The following is a 15,733-nucleotide window of genomic DNA, read 5'->3' as shown; positions in this document are numbered from 1 at the left end:
TGGCTACTTTTGTTCAGATGCAAATTATAACATCTCCTCAAAGCTTCTCTGCAGATGGAATCATGAAGTGGCGCTGGTGCAGTAGGTAGCGCTGTTGCCTTTCAGCATGAAGGTTCTGCATTGGATTCTGGGCCCGGGCTCTTTCTGCATGGAGTTTGCATAGTTGTGTGTCTTTGTGCTGTCCTGCGACAGACCTGTCCAGGGTGTGTCCTGCCTCTCGGATGGAATGGAATCCTAAAGTGCTCTAAAATGATCACAATGGTGGCTCTGATGGATTTAACCCTGATAAGGGATGGTGAACCAACATCAGCACCAGGAATTTAGGGTTTTCATTTGCTGCCTGTAACACAATTATAAAAATAAACAGAAACAAACACTAAATTCCTGCTCAATGTGACTCACTGTATACATGTTGTGTTTGAATTCGTAGATCACAAACTGATTCAATGCCAGATCATCAGTTCTTCAAATATCCTGTTGTTAAGATATGTCCTCATAAGCCACACTTCCTACATTCACCATTACATATGTTGATCTCATGCCTAAAGTGTGTGTTTGTGTTAATATTATACTGCAATCGCTATTAAACATAAGGTGGGATTCTTGTATGAACATATAATTTAGCAAAGGGATAGGAATTGTCTGAAAATATTTGAAATTTTGTGTTGTATCATTTAGCTAAAGGATAAAGTGAGTTCACATGCTGTTCTAAAATATGCTGTTGGAAGTGGGAGGATTTTGCCAAACTAAAAACAAAACTGATAAATCAATCAGATTCGACATACAGAAGAAGTCTGTATTTTCAGACTGGAGAGTCATTAAACACTGATTCATACAGAATGTTATTTAAATCCTATCAGCTGTGATAAAGCGCTCTTTTCTGGGCAATTTCAAAATGTTGTTTACTCCAGCTTTATAAATTAACAATAGGTTTATTGATGATAAAATAAAAAAATTAAAATGAAATCCGTTTTTTTTCCTTTTTTTATATTTTTTTTCTCATTTCTAACTTAATATGTAGTTAATAAAAATAGCATATTAAGTCAGAAATCAGAAAAAAATAAAACATTCATTGTGAAAAGAACAATAAACTGTATGAAAAGGCAACAATTATTTTTTATTGGTGAGACCCACATCATAAAACAATGTAGGCAGTCTAAGAAAATAGAAAAGACAAAGCAAAGTTTAAAGTAATATGTTTTGGTTTATGATTCTTCAGTAGACAATTGTCCTTGTAGTAACTATGAAAATAATATATATGTTTTGTTTTTTAAGTTTTACAGCTGATATACCGGTAATAGCTTTGATTTTTTTTTTTTTTTTTTTTTTTTTAGTTTCTGGTTCCTAAAACTAAAGGCATAAACATCCTGCATTTAAAGGGGTATTTTGTCATTTATTGACATGAAAATAACATTATTGCATATTTTAAAAGCAAATGCTCAAAAGCTGTCATTTTACAAAGTATTTTACACAGTGCAGGTTTATACAGAAAATATATAAGTTTTACAAGCATCAATAACACACCACAAAGAAAATCTTTTGTGTTTTAAATCAGGCTGGATTAGATTTAGAGTCTCTTTCTGACACTGGCAAGAAACAAAACAAAACAAAAATATAAATTAAATTAGAATAAGCAGCAGCTCGAGCATGTAAAATAGACAGTAGAAACAGAAATCCTTTAGAGGAGTGCTAACCAATCTCTTTGTCTGAGTGGAATGCTCAGCTCCTGTGATCAAGCTGACCAGAAAAGTAGAAATAAAGGTGCAGTTATATCAGCCGAACTATGCTTTAAAGCTGCAGTCTGTAACATTGAGGAGAGAGCAGGCTTCGACTGAAAATTTGAAGAAAAACAGGTTTCACGTCACTCCCCCACCCTCTCTGCTTCACTCATGCCCCACCTCCAAGCTCCACCCCTCTCACAGCATCTGCGCGGCTACCGCATGCGACCAGAGGGGGGGGGGGGGCGGGATTCAGCGTGTGTGAGCTGTGATTGACACTCCATCAGACGCTCCTCTGGCTGTGATTGGTTGTTTTGACTTGTCCTGAATTATTCTTTCCAGATTGAAATACAGGCAGTAGGCGGTACCAATTGAAGCAGTTTTTTTCACAGGTTACATATCACATGTACTGCTGTCTGGGCATAGGGACAATTTTAGCCAATATGACAAAAAAGTGATTTTTAAAAACTTACAGACTTCAGCTTTAATGGAAGCACACCAACAAAACTCCTCCCCACAGAGTCCTACATGTGCTTTTTCCCATTTTCCAGATGCACGTACTTTCCATTCTCCACCGTCCTATTATTATTTTCCGGCTTGAAAAGAGCCTGGATGTCAATCATGGCTTTCCGAATGTGCTGACCAAACCGACCAGAATCCTGGAGTTTGACATAGAAAAGGAGCACATAGAGAGAAAAGACGATTAAACTTGGAGAGACACAATGAAGGGTCTCCAGGTGGATGAAAACAATCCTTACTGTGTCAGGACATGAGAACTTGCTGGAGATATGGAATGTGATGAGATTTTCGCCAACAATGATATAAGACACTCCATAGCCATCATCGGCCACCTGGGAGTGGAAAAGAAAAGTAATTATAACATAAACTACATAGTTTTGAAGGTGAACTATTGACCCGTTAAAATTCCAAAGTACTCACTGGGCCAAATCCACCTCCTGCACCCACATATTTAGGAAACTTGTTAATATCAACTAAATTAAGCTGCTGCTGAGGAGTCTGGCTGGTCGACAGTTTCCACGGCTCTGAAAGCACCTGGAAACATTTGCATTGAAAGGAGAACCAATAAGTTATGCTGGATAAAAAGATTTGAAGCTAAATTAAATTGCAGCTCTAACCTTTTTGAGAAATGGTGATTCTACACCGAGGTATTTAGACACTATGTAAAGGCAGAAGAGGTGCCGATCGATGCCAGATCCAGTCATGGCCAGACGGTACATGTTCTGATGCTTTTCTGCTGCCTTCCGAAACAATGCAAGTCTGACAGCATTCTGTTCATAGAGAGCAAGAGAAAATCAGTTAATTCAGTTAAAATAAAGATAAATGTCATTATAATATGATTATATAATAATGACCTTTAGGCAAAATGTGTTGCTTAAACCTCGTGACATGGCTCTGGTGCTTATTAACATTGCTTTTAAGTCTGGGTGACCTGGACCTTACAAGGACAGTGTGACCCCTCACATTATGTACAACAACAAATGTGTACAAAGCGTGACTTGATGGATTTAATGTAATTTGTGTCCAAACTGTTTATTCTGTAAATATAAAAGGAAATGTGAATCTGGGTATTTAGAAAAATCATTGAACTTTTTATTTGTTTTGACAATTTAATGAAAAAAAAAATCAAATACTCATATTTATATATATCTACGTCACTGCAGATATTTATTTATATTCAGTTTAATTTCTGTTCATTTACTTCAATAAAATTCACAAATTTTATGGTTTCAAATGAAATATCTGTAATAAATGTAATTCTTATTTTCTAATTTATTGACATGCATTTTCATGTTTTAGCAGAGTGACTTTTCACTGCATGTGGGTTTGTTTTGCTTACTGTTGCACATGGATCTTCCATGGCCCGGACAAAAGCAACTGCCTCAGAGGTGCAGGAACGCACCGTCTCTGTCCGACCGTCTCTGAACATACGGGTCATCGAGGACTCGTATGTCAGGCAGAACACGCTTTGATCCTATGAAGAAAACAACATATATGATGTGATTTGATGGATGAGATCTTTAGAAAGACAGACAGTGACTGATTGCTGACCAACCCTGAACTGTGCCAGCTGCAGAGCCAGCTGAATGAAGGCATCAGGGCTCGTCCTGCACTTCTTGATCAGGCCTTTTCCAAACTCAGAGAACAAATAGCAGTTAAAGTCCACGTCATCGGCTAGCTGCCTGGCTAATAGGTAGGAAGTTTCAATAACGTCTTGGCACTGTGGTTGGAAAAAAAAACAGAGAGTAAGTAAACAATTAATGCTCGGTTACTTTACTAATCAGTAAAGCTTTAAAATACCTCATCTGAAATCTGAAACTGTAGTCGAGTGGGACATGGAAGGCCCCTGTTCATGTCCCCTTTGCAGTGGCCCTCCTCTGTGTAGCCCAGGTGAAAGCAGTCTGTTGCAAGAACATACTACCAAACACAAGCCAGTTACAGCTAAGGAGCAACTAGAAACAAGAACCTTCTTGATTTTCAGGACTAAATTGCTCCTTATACCTCCCACATGTGTCCAACAATGGGGGCATCTGCCCAAGAGTGCTCAATATTGACTCCTATCTTTCCATTTGGGTATGAGATTAAGTTGAAAGACTTGTCGAACCACCTGGAAGACATGATCACATTTTTCTATTTTTTTCAGATAGCAATAAAATGTTAGCTTCTACTGAAGCCCAGAGCAGGGGTCTTCCCCTGTCTTAATCTACTACCCACCTGTCATAACATTTACCATGCAGCAGGGACTTGGCGTAAATATCAAGTGAGTTAACCTTTGCTGGGTCATAACCCTGTGGTTCCTCATCAAGTGTCAGGAAGAATGCAGCAGATTCAATAGCATCCAGGGAAACTTTGTTTATTCCATGGCCAAAGTATTTCAACCGAGCCCGTGCCCAAGGAACCCTGGAAAAGAGAGTAAGAATAAGTTTACATAAAGCAGGCGAGTGGTTCTGCATCCTGTGTGTTTAGACATACCGGGCTCCTGCAGTAAGAGCTGCAAGTTTCAGTTCTCCTGGCTGTGGTTCTGATGGATCATTGAGAATCCTTTGAAACTGGGTCTCCAGCTCACTGGGTAAGAGGTGGCGCCCCCCGATATACAACCACACTTGGAAAAAGCGCCCTTTGTGGTAGACGATTAGGTGCTTTCGGTCTGTCAGGTGCTGCACAATATCTGCACACAAGTCGTTACCAAGAGAAATGGAAAATAATGTAAAAATGTCTAGTTAAATAATAGGTTCCTGTATATAATGAAAATATTTTGGACATTTTACACCCTATTGTCAGGATATGCAAGTTTGGGTTTTGTTTTGGTTAATCACAATGTGCTGTATTCTAATATTGTTGGATGTTTGGTGGTATGCTGTATCAGCTCTATGTGTTTACCTTTTTCCCAGTCTTTTCTATTCTTTCTCTTGAAAGCCCTCAGGCAGGGCTTTCTGTTAATAAGTAGATTCCCTTCACCTGTGTCTCCTCCTCTTTCTCCTCTCATTCTTTGCACCCGATTTCCTCAATCCCTAAGCCGCCAGTTTGTTATAAGCATTCAGCTCCTCAGTTCTACTTATGTCTTCACATCTATTCATTGCTGCCATAACTTCTTATTAAATTATCTAATGACGATGCATCCAAGTGTCTGTCTGCACTTTGATCCTGACACCCGAGCATGACAGTAATTGAGATAGTAACAGGACTAAGCTGCAGTTTACAATGTTCTTATGCCTGAACAAAGCTGCACTTCTGAAAATAGATTTTTTTTATCCTGTTTCAGCATTTTTTTTTTCAAATAAAACAAATGCATTAAGGCAGATTAATTTTAAAAGTATCCATACCCTGCAGGACTCTTCTATACTTCTAGTTTTCTGGCCAGCTTGAGAATCTGGAGTACAAAATCTTCAGATAGAAGAGTATTTGCTTGAATATAACTCCATTCATTATATGCCTTGAGGTAAATGTGTTACAGTTTTGCAAGCGATTTAGGTTGCTGGATCCTAAAGCAGAGTGGACTGACATTCAGGAAGAAAACAGCAGTCAGGTGACCAACATGCTATTTACTCTTCTAACTTTTTTTTTTAAGATTTCACATTGCTCCCCCCATTGGAGTTAAAACCAGCCAGTATTTCAAAAGAGCATTTAATTACATGCAATTACTGGCAATTTAATACATCATACATTTGCTTTTTCTTTTCCTATTCTCTTAATTGTTTATAGTTTTATATTATTTGCTTCAGAGTAAATGTATTACATGTTAACAATATCTAGGACTAAGAGAGAAAGACTACAGCAGAAAAGAAGATGACAATATGAGCAGCAGTTGCTGGAGTCAGGGGAAGTTACAATACTTAAAGAAATTTACTCAAAAGCACAGCAATTTAGGAAGATTTAATTCATAAATAAAAATTTTGTTATTGCTTTGAAAAGCCTGATTGGATATAGCAGGGCTCTAAAAGCTCTAGTCTTCAAGTGTCATGCACCCGCCACCTTTTGGACGCATCCCTGCTCCAACACACCTGAATCAAAAGGCTGAATTATTTCCTCGGTGTGTCACCAAATCAACAATTCATTAATTTGATTCATGTTTCTTTGAGCAGAGATGCATCAACAAGCCTGCTAATATCCTTACCTGTTTCTATACCAGGGATACGAGTGGTGTTAAACATTCTCTCCATCTGGGTGGAGCACATTGGAACCGTCCCTAAAGCCCTCAGCTGAGAAGAAAAATGATGGAGAAATATTCATCATCAATCTGGGCTTAAGAATCAAACGAAACCTTCACAAATAAATAGGGAATCCGTACTCTGTGAGGCTGTTTGGCAAGTTCTACCTAAAATTACTTAAATCATGACCAGATTTGAATCAATGGAACTTTTTTTTTAGTTCTATTTGAGGATAAAATTCTACCATTATTTGCATTTTTAATACAAATGCCTGCACTTGTCTATTCATGCAAAATAGCTTGCAAGTATACTGGAAAGCTTTTGGACCTCAAGGTAAATAAATGTGGTGGGTGGTAAAAGAAGGTTACCATTCCCAGTTAGATGTGAGTAAAAATTGGAGAAAGAAACAAAAATGTTAAAAGCTGTGACAGGAGGAGATCCAAGCTGACCATGGAGGACATCAAATTATAAGAGAGTTATAAAAGAGTTTACAATGCAAACATAAAATGCAGAAAAATAAAAGAAAACTGAGTTAAAAATGAGTTTTGCAGAAATGCAGAGGAGCCAACTGTAAGAGCAAAAGCAAAAGAAAACAAGATTTTATTGGGTAAAAGGATAAGGATGTCAGAAATGCTAGAGGAAGTGCAGCATTATAAAAGTCTTTGATTTCTTGTCAATTTTATTTTGACTCTCTACTCAAATAAACTCTTATTTGGAAAAAAAAAATCAAACAATACTTTCAACACTGTGTTTTCTTTAAACTTTCAGAGCGTCATGGAGCTGTGATTCCACATCTTTTTGCCATTGGTTTGTTTGTTTGAAAACAAGGAAAGGTTTATAAAACAAGCAGTTTACCGGTGCATGTTCACCGCGCTCCAGCTTACGCCTGTACTGCAGCATGGCATGAACCACATTTCCTGCCCGAGCAGCCTGCCGGTGTGTTGGGGTCATATACAAGAGGTCCTTCAAACAAGCACATCAAACCATTACTTGGAGACCAGATGTCAAAATAGTGGCTCTTTTCAGACCTCATTACTCTCCAATATTTGTGTTTGCTTCTGTATGTATATATAACTTATGGTCCCTATTAAAGAGCAGACATAGCCTTGTTGTAACTTACCATGATGTAAAAGTTGCTGTTGACCATGATGGGACCTCTGCTCCTCAGGTAGATGTATTCCTCCCACCAGTCACTTACCTTTAAACATATTTAAAGATATACAATGCTTTACTCAAATTCACTAAACTTGAGATTTCATTTCATACAGTGTGTAAAATTCACTCACATAGTTTGTTGCCCACCAAGATTTCAGGATGAGGTACCTCTGGAGCTGCGTTGACTCAGTTTCTTTGAATTCATTCGCCAGAATCTCCATTCGGTTGTACTGTTTGCTATCCAGCAGAGGGCGAACTGATTCTAGATACTGAGGGAAAGATTCATAGCTTGAAGTTGAGAAAATGGAGCCTATTAATACAAAAACTAGCAATAGTAGCACAACAGATTTTCACACCTTACACAAACTGAAGCCGACATAAACAGTGCATGGGGCTAAACATGGAAGCAGCAAAAAGGAGATTGTTTTTTTTTTTAAACCTTTGCATGTTTGGTTTCCATTAAACTAATGCTGGAATCAAAAGTAGGCTGTGGCGGAGCCATACAATTTTCATTGGGGTGGCCGGAAAGGGACCAAGGTGCACTAAAGGGTGGAATAAAACTGATAGGAAAACCTAACAATGTACTAATCGGAAAATGAAATGGCACATTTGTTTTCCTTTCCAAATTAATTAAACCAGTATGGTAGGGGTGGCCAGTGACTGGTTAGGCTATCCTAGATCTGCCTCTGAGGCTATTAGAGATAAACAGGGAGGACGGAGATGAAGTGAGCATGGGAAGATAGGAATGATTCCTGAACATCCGGTCTGTGTCAGGTCAAACCGGTTGGTGGTCAAAGTGTTTTTTTTTTTTCTACCCCATAAAATCACGTCGCTGCTTGGGCTCACAGCCATTCTCATGTCCGCATGGAGCGCAGTACAACTTCAGACTGGGTCATTCGGAAATTTTTCATATCAATGGAGGTCAGAGGGTCCTCTGACCTCCATTAATATGAAACACAGGAAATAAACTGGAGCGGTTTAAACTAGCAAAGATACAGTGGAGAAAGAAGACAGAGATGGATGGAGTAGAGACAGTTTGTGCAGAATGAAGCCAGGTGTGCAACATTAACCCACCTTTATTGGAAAGGCCAAGGTCAAGCATCAAGACTAGTGACGACACCGGACCAAGCAGCATGGCTACAACAGGTCAGCAAATAATGCCATGGCCTTATAATTCTAACTGAAAGTGGCATATTGCATGTTTGAGTGTTTAGGGTACAAACAACATTATTACTATGCATTTATTAATGATGAATCCGCTTTAACAATTGAAATTAATGTAAATCCAAACTTAGTTGACCAGAAAACAGATACTGTATACTACGCAACTGTGTCTGTGCTCAGAGGGGAAAAAAAATAAATTAAAATAACAGGCTGTATTTCAGTTCTTTTTCTACATTAATATAGCTATTTTTAGCAGCTGAATAAAACGACACATAAGTTGCATAGTTCTCTTGCTGTGTGTGTGCTTGCTCCCATCTTGCAATTTTGCTGATTTTACCATAAAACTGAGGACCCGTTGTACTAAAGTGAGTACATTTAGCTGGCCTTCACTTCCTTTTTTTGCTTTAGGATGAGGTTTAGGACTAAGGTCTGAATTAGGTGAAGACTAAAGTGAGGTTTGCACTGGTAATGCTTAGGTTTAATGTCAGGGTTAGAGCATGAAGCTAGGGCTGCAAGTAATGATTATTCTGCAAATTGATGAATCTGTCAATTATTTTTTTTTTTCAATTAATCGATTAATAATCGGATAGCAAAAGGTTCCTAAAAAAACACTTTCTGAGAAATTAAACCAATTGAAATTAAAACATTTCCACTTGAGGAGTTCTGCATAGAGCATATTAACAGATGAAAAAGATCTTTATAATATATGCAACCTGTTTACATACCTTGTTTTACAATTTTGGTATAATTGCTGTTCAAGGTGGGACGCCCTGTCAGCTAAATGCACTTTTTAGAGTCTCTACACTCCAGTTATCTATTACTAAACTAGTTGACGATTATTTCAATAATCAATTAATCACGATTAATTCTTTCAGTCCTAATGGAAGCTAAAACATGGTCCTCACTACATATATAGAACATTCCTCATGTTGATTTCTATATTTGTGCCCATACACTGGGAATTTTCTAATGTTTATCATTGATCCTGTTTTTGCTTTAACAGCTAACAAGGTCTGTGTAAGTCATGGTCATGGCATCCACGCACAGGAACTGAATAATGTCATGTGAGGATGGGGTGGTGAAGGGACAGTAGAATGAGGAGCAGGAAGTGTTCAAGGAAGAGAAGGAGCAAGAAAAAAAAAATTGTAACGGGAACTACCAAAATATAGTGCCAGGTACAGGTTCAATGTGAAGGAATGGGTGTGAATTTAGTCTTTGCCTTGAATTAGAGCATAAAATTGTGGTCAGAATCTAAGCTTTTTGACATCTTAAAACAGGCTGTTTATTTATTTTAGGTCTTGCCTCTAAGGATATAGCTTTGGTTTTTGTTATTTGACATTTGTTTTTTATGGTAAGACATTTTAATAAGAGTCTTTCTAAAATCAAAAAAGATTTTACTACTATCATTAAATACATACACACCCATTATTTTAATAAATTTTTATACAGCAAAGGAAGTATTCTTGTAAAATCATAGTTCTACTTGTATCCATTGACCTATCAGCTTAAAGGCATCTTCTAATAAAGATCCTAGGCCTAATTTCAACCCCAGCATGGCCAAGGAGGAGATCATCAAAGAGTAAGATCCTACAGGATGTCTAAATTTGGAATAATAACAAACCAAAACAACATTATGGTTGTGCTTGGGCAAAAAGTAGAGTGGTCTACTTATTGTGTGCCTTTTTTTTCTAATGTCATCTAAGAATGGATGCTTTTAAGTCTTTAAAAAAATCTATAATTTTATTTAAATTGAATCAGACACTATTGTAGTCTGTGTGCTAATTATGTTCCCACTGATGGCATTTGGGTTTACAGTGATTTATTTAGGAGTGTAGGATTGCAGGTGGTTTAGTGACTACATGTACATTTTTGCTAAATATTTTAATAAAAATATTTTAACTTCACAGCCATTAGCTTGTGTTCATTTAAAGGAAAAGTCAGGTCATACTCAGAATTCAAACTTCTGAAAGTACTTTAAATATAAAATTATTACACACTGTTCAATAAATTATACGTGTTTTTAATTAAGAGTGCATTTCATTTGAATATGCTTTACCGGAGGCATCCATGTTTGTCAAAGAACACCACTGCCACCTACAGGTCTGTGACGTCACTGTGCGGTATTGTCTGTTGATCAAGTCCCACTGCTGTATCTGGTGTTTGTCACATTGCGCTATTATCTTATTAAGTCATCTTGAAAACATTTTTATTTGAAATTTTGGCTACATATTACGTGTTTTTTCTCTGGCCAGAAGTTCGATGGTAAATCCTCCCTCTTTAAGTCGGCAATCAAATGACGAACCCGTTGTGGATCATGAATGGAAAAGGTGAAATAACATTTTTTTTTCACTTTTACCTGATGTAGTGCAACATCCAACTTCCATTCACATGGGTATTGTCAGTTTAACTATAGCTCTTGCAAATGTCAATGGTGAACTCTCGAAATCTTAAATAATTGCTGTTGATTGCATATGTGTCTAGTAGTTCTCACTGATTTTGCTTGTAAACCGGGTAGAATGGAGCTAGGCTTACTGCACCGTGACATAGCTGCTGGAAGATGTCAGGAGTGAAATGTTACTGTATTTGTGCAAAACAGGCCGGTCCCATGATCGCAACAAAAATTATAATTTTTTTATTTTTTTACTGATTAACTCTAAATTCATAAAATCACCACAAATGTATCAGTTTTAGGTATAGATAATGATCTATTTATAATTTCTTGCTGACCCGGACGTCTCCTTTAAAATCCTAATACAATCCACTAAGGTTTGTGTTTGATTTTAAAAAGTTATTGAAAGCAAGTTACTTTTAGATAGTATGGTTTAAATACAAAATATGTATAATAAAAAAATCCTAGTTCTTTCTATAGTATTCTTGTCCCTTGTCCCAAAAGGTGTTTTGATTTAAAACAGTAATGTTGCTTGTGCTTATTGAACAAACCCTCTGAATGGTATCATCCACTCTGGGGACAGGGAGTCTGGGTAAGGCAGCCTGGAAACTGTACAGCAGGGGCCTTCGTCCAGAAATCATCTTTACCAGGCTCTGGATGAAATCAAAATGATACCAATCATGAATTAATGATAACTAATTTATCAGATGTACAACATACAATGTATAATGCTTCTTAGCAGGTTCCTTAAATCTTAGTTTAATGCAGAGTGCAATCATTCATGCATGCAGTAAAATGATTAAGATTGTAAATTTCAATGAGGGAAATATACCAGCCACAGTTTTGTACATGTGCTCATTTTTCCATGGGATTCAAATATCCAACCATGGTAGGAAAGAAGAGTCTTCAGAGTGAATCTCATGAGATAGATGAAAAACAGCCAGACTCCTGTGGCAAACAGGATGGCACTCACAACTGCTCTGGTCTGCACTTGCATGTAGACTCTGTTCAGAAAAAAAAACAAATGAAGCCTCTGTAAGTAGGTGCAGAATCTTATAGTTAAAGATAGAGAGCTGAGGAGCCACGGACACAGAAATGTACAGTACATACCCTTAAACACAATTTTTAATATTTTAACACAGCTATGCATGCCATGAATGTTTTAGTTTGTGAAGGCTACTGACTTGTATGGAAGATTCCCCTTGATGGTGTCTATCATTCCCAGAGAGGGGTCTATGCGAGTGTATAAGGAACTCATCATAGCAATCACAACTATCAGCCAACTGGAAGGACTGGCAGGGTAAACTCCAGTCAGTATTCCATTCTGTATAAGATAAAAATATAAGTATTTATTTTATTTATTATCTACTCTGAAGGAAAAGATGAGGTCTGTGATTTTAAACACTTTGACTCACCTATATTCTTATACACTGATAGCAAATTTATTAAACATAAATAATATGCAGATTTAATTTTACCTTGAATTGAATGGCTTTCTTCTTCCAGGCAGTCACTCCTGACAGGTAGATGTTTTTTAAAACTTCCTGACTCAGCTTCAGGTCCACACCATCTGGGCGCACTGTGAACTGAAAGCCCACTGCCTGATGAGCCTCAGCCATTTTCCTATATTACTGACACTGGTAACAACAAAAAAACAAAAAACAACTTCAGGATTCGGTTATTTATTCTCTGATTTTTTTCAATTGCATATTACATTTAAAAACTTAAATAATGCATGATGCATATTTATAATTACCTTAGCAACTGTTTGAACAAAGACAAATTTAAAAGAAATTTGTTGTTTTAGGGAATAAGTAAGCTAAGCTAATGGAGAACCATGGAATTAATTTTTTAACTCTTTGCAAATTTTTTTTATTTTTATTTTAAGTCACTGCTCTGACTGTAGATGTGGGCAAGTATATCCTTTATTTTAATGGCTTCATGGGTTAAATAGAGGAAAAAACCATTTTTGTCTTTTCTGTAAACAATGGCTTAAAGAAAAGTCTTATCTATAATATTATATTTATACACAAGAGAAAAGTGATTTTGTGGAGTGCTGAAGGGAATCGCAAAAACAAAAACTAATTAAAAAAAATCTAAATTTTGAAATGTTCTGGATGTCAAAACACATGAAATGGGAATTGTGTGTATAGTAACTTCTGCCTGCCATATTCAAAATACATGTTTGATCAATCTCGGAATAAAAGTATTAATCTTGATTTATTATACCACTTTTTGATTTAATTTGACAACTTATAAGCATTATACTGAACCAAATTTATGGCCATTTAATATTCAGTTTTGGTCCCAAAAAACATCAGTCATGCCAGGAATCACCAGTTTCCCTACAAATCTCCTTGATCACCACTCTAATTCTATTTTGCACATGAATATACAGAATCTATATTTATATACGTATATGCAAGCTATATATCACAAAAATAGAATTTGGTCAGCCCTTCAAAGCATGTCTTACCTTTTTAGGGCTTTTATAATTCTAAAAGTTTGGATTATTTTCCACACTTTATTATTGTAAAGGTTACTTTATTTTCTATTTTCGATCTAACAGCTTGCTTCCGGTTTTTAAACTATATTCTTAACAATGATGCTAATACCGTAATTGCAAAGGGGGGTGCACACAGAAAGGTATTTAGCACCTATTATGGAGATTTTGCATTTCAAGGTTTCACATTTTCCACTTTAGCAACAAGTTATGTTTGTTTTTATGCTCAGTTGGCATTTTATTGGTTATCAGTAAACAAAAAAGTAATTTATCCTCATGTTTTGTCTGTTAAATAGCTTTTTGTGAATGATACTTAGAATAAAATTTGCTTAATACTTTCTGTGTAGTTTTAAAACTGGAAGGTGCTGCAGTTCAGACATCTGTATTTATAGAATAAACTTGTACACAATAAAGTTAAAATGACTCATTCAAATAAAAATGCAAGGTCCTTCATAAAACCTTACTAGAAATGTTTGGACTACCAACATCCTTGCACATTATGTTTTGAGTGGCAGACCTGGAATGGCTTTTTCCATGTCACATGACTGAACAGTCACCAACTGGGACAAAGTTCAATGGCCCAATATAGTGGTACATCAAGAGAGCATGTGCAGAGGGACTCAGATAGGAATGGAAATATAAACAGAGCACAAGCAGCTATGGATGGGAAAATCTATATACTCTGCAAAAATCAAGTTCATTTTATCAAAGTAAGTTGCAAAAGCAATTGATATTATGCAAATTGTAAAATATATATTCAAATTATATATATATATTTTTTTAGATTATCTACTGTCATCTTAAATAGATTCCTTTTACAAAGAAAGCAAGCAGCACACCCAAAAATGTCATTTTTCCGTGTTTATCTTTTTGACAAATATATGGATAAACCTAAAGTTCATCTCCCACTGTTTAAAATAAAAATTCTATAAAGAGCAGGAGCATACTTTACCCTTTTCAGGCCAGACAGAGACCTACACACCAAAGGAAAGCAGAGACTTTGGTCTACAGGACAGAGGCAGTGAAATTCTTCTTTACTGAAGCTTGTATGTTCTGTGTCCTTGAAGTGGCTTTACTCAGGTAGTGAGCAAAGTAGCTGCTTCCTGTGCTTCCCAGACTACCTCTCCTTGTCCCCTCTCACCCACAACTTGCCTCTCTTTGAAACCAGACACCAAACATAGAGCGCGCCTGACCTGGTGTTCTCTGAGAACCCTGCTACGTAACTGAATCTGATCCATGTGACATTTCACCTAATTCGCCAATAAAATATTATTTGACACAGCAAGGTTACTAATTATATAAATTGATGCTGAACATGTTAATATGCTCTTTCTTTATTTGGATTCCAGTTGCATGATTGAGGTTTTTCTACTTGTTTCATCTTGACAATGTTCCCTTACATTCAGAGGTGCTTAATAATTATTTACTCAGTTACATTTACTTGAGTAACAATTTGAGAAAAAATTACATTTAGTAGGTTTAATGTGCCTTACTTCTTACTTTTACTTGAGTAATATTCTTGTAAAATATTGCTACTCCTACTTGAGTAAAATCTCTGACTACTCTCTCCTCTGTAAGTAATTTAATTTATTCCAAAATCAGGTAAACATAAACTAAACAGTAAATATTAACAGTGGAAGTCCATTACCCTGTCCTAACATATATACAGTTATCATTGTAGGGATTAGTCTTCTTTTTTGTTATTAAAATAATTGGTAAAAGTATTTCTTCTGCAAAAATCTGCTGTTCTTTTTTCATGACATTTATTTGTATTATTTAGGCGTTTGACTCTTTATAAGCCTACATATAAAGTCTGTTTGCCAGCATCATTTATAAACATTAAATCTGATGTTAGTATCCAACAGTTACTTAGTACTCAAGTAGCCTTTGTACTGAATACTTTTTTACTTTGACTTGGGTAAAAAAAGTTAAACTATTTTTTTTTACTCTTACTCTTACACCTCTGCTTCCATTTTTACTTTTTATTTAAAGTCTTCCAGTAACATATTCTGAAAAATAGCTCAACTCCTTCCAAAAAAAACATAAAAAAATCAAAAATAATCCACTGGATTTTGTTTCCAACTTTTGAAGACATTTTGCTTCCCACCCGAGAAGCTTTTTCAATTAAAAATGTCAG

At 36.3% G+C, this 15,733-nt stretch overlaps 1 protein-coding gene across 2 annotated transcripts; it reads right to left on the bottom strand.

Annotated features, from left to right (window-relative positions):
- Window positions 1-2,205: 2,205 nt before the first annotated feature.
- On the bottom strand, window positions 2,206-14,871 carry cpt1b (carnitine palmitoyltransferase 1B (muscle)). Of its 2 annotated transcripts, none has more exons than XM_038300020.1 (19): window positions 14,549-14,871; window positions 12,572-12,736; window positions 12,278-12,417; window positions 11,926-12,097; window positions 11,645-11,746; window positions 7,672-7,809; window positions 7,506-7,583; window positions 7,241-7,348; window positions 6,352-6,436; window positions 4,710-4,905; window positions 4,452-4,637; window positions 4,239-4,344; window positions 4,038-4,154; window positions 3,793-3,957; window positions 3,577-3,711; window positions 2,855-3,007; window positions 2,658-2,771; window positions 2,477-2,569; window positions 2,206-2,377 (listed from the first exon to the last, which is right to left on the bottom strand). In XM_038300020.1, the coding sequence occupies exons 2-19, from the start codon at window positions 12,710-12,712 to the stop codon at window positions 2,243-2,245; spliced, it is 2,364 nt and encodes a 787-aa protein (XP_038155948.1). In that variant the 5' UTR covers window positions 12,713-12,736; window positions 14,549-14,871; the 3' UTR covers window positions 2,206-2,242. The 2 variants fall into 2 exon arrangements, with proteins under 2 accessions (XP_038155948.1, XP_038155947.1); XM_038300019.1 differs by having other exon boundaries at window positions 12,572-12,730; window positions 14,549-14,870.
- Window positions 14,872-15,733: the final 862 nt, after the last annotated feature.

This window comes from Cyprinodon tularosa, unplaced genomic scaffold (assembly GCF_016077235.1).
Source record: "Cyprinodon tularosa strain WSP-4 unplaced genomic scaffold, ASM1607723v1 ctg44, whole genome shotgun sequence".
Taxonomy (NCBI): Eukaryota; Metazoa; Chordata; class Actinopteri; order Cyprinodontiformes; family Cyprinodontidae; genus Cyprinodon; species Cyprinodon tularosa.
Note: the sequence above shows the minus strand (reverse complement) of the source record. Positions and strands in the feature narration are given on the sequence as shown.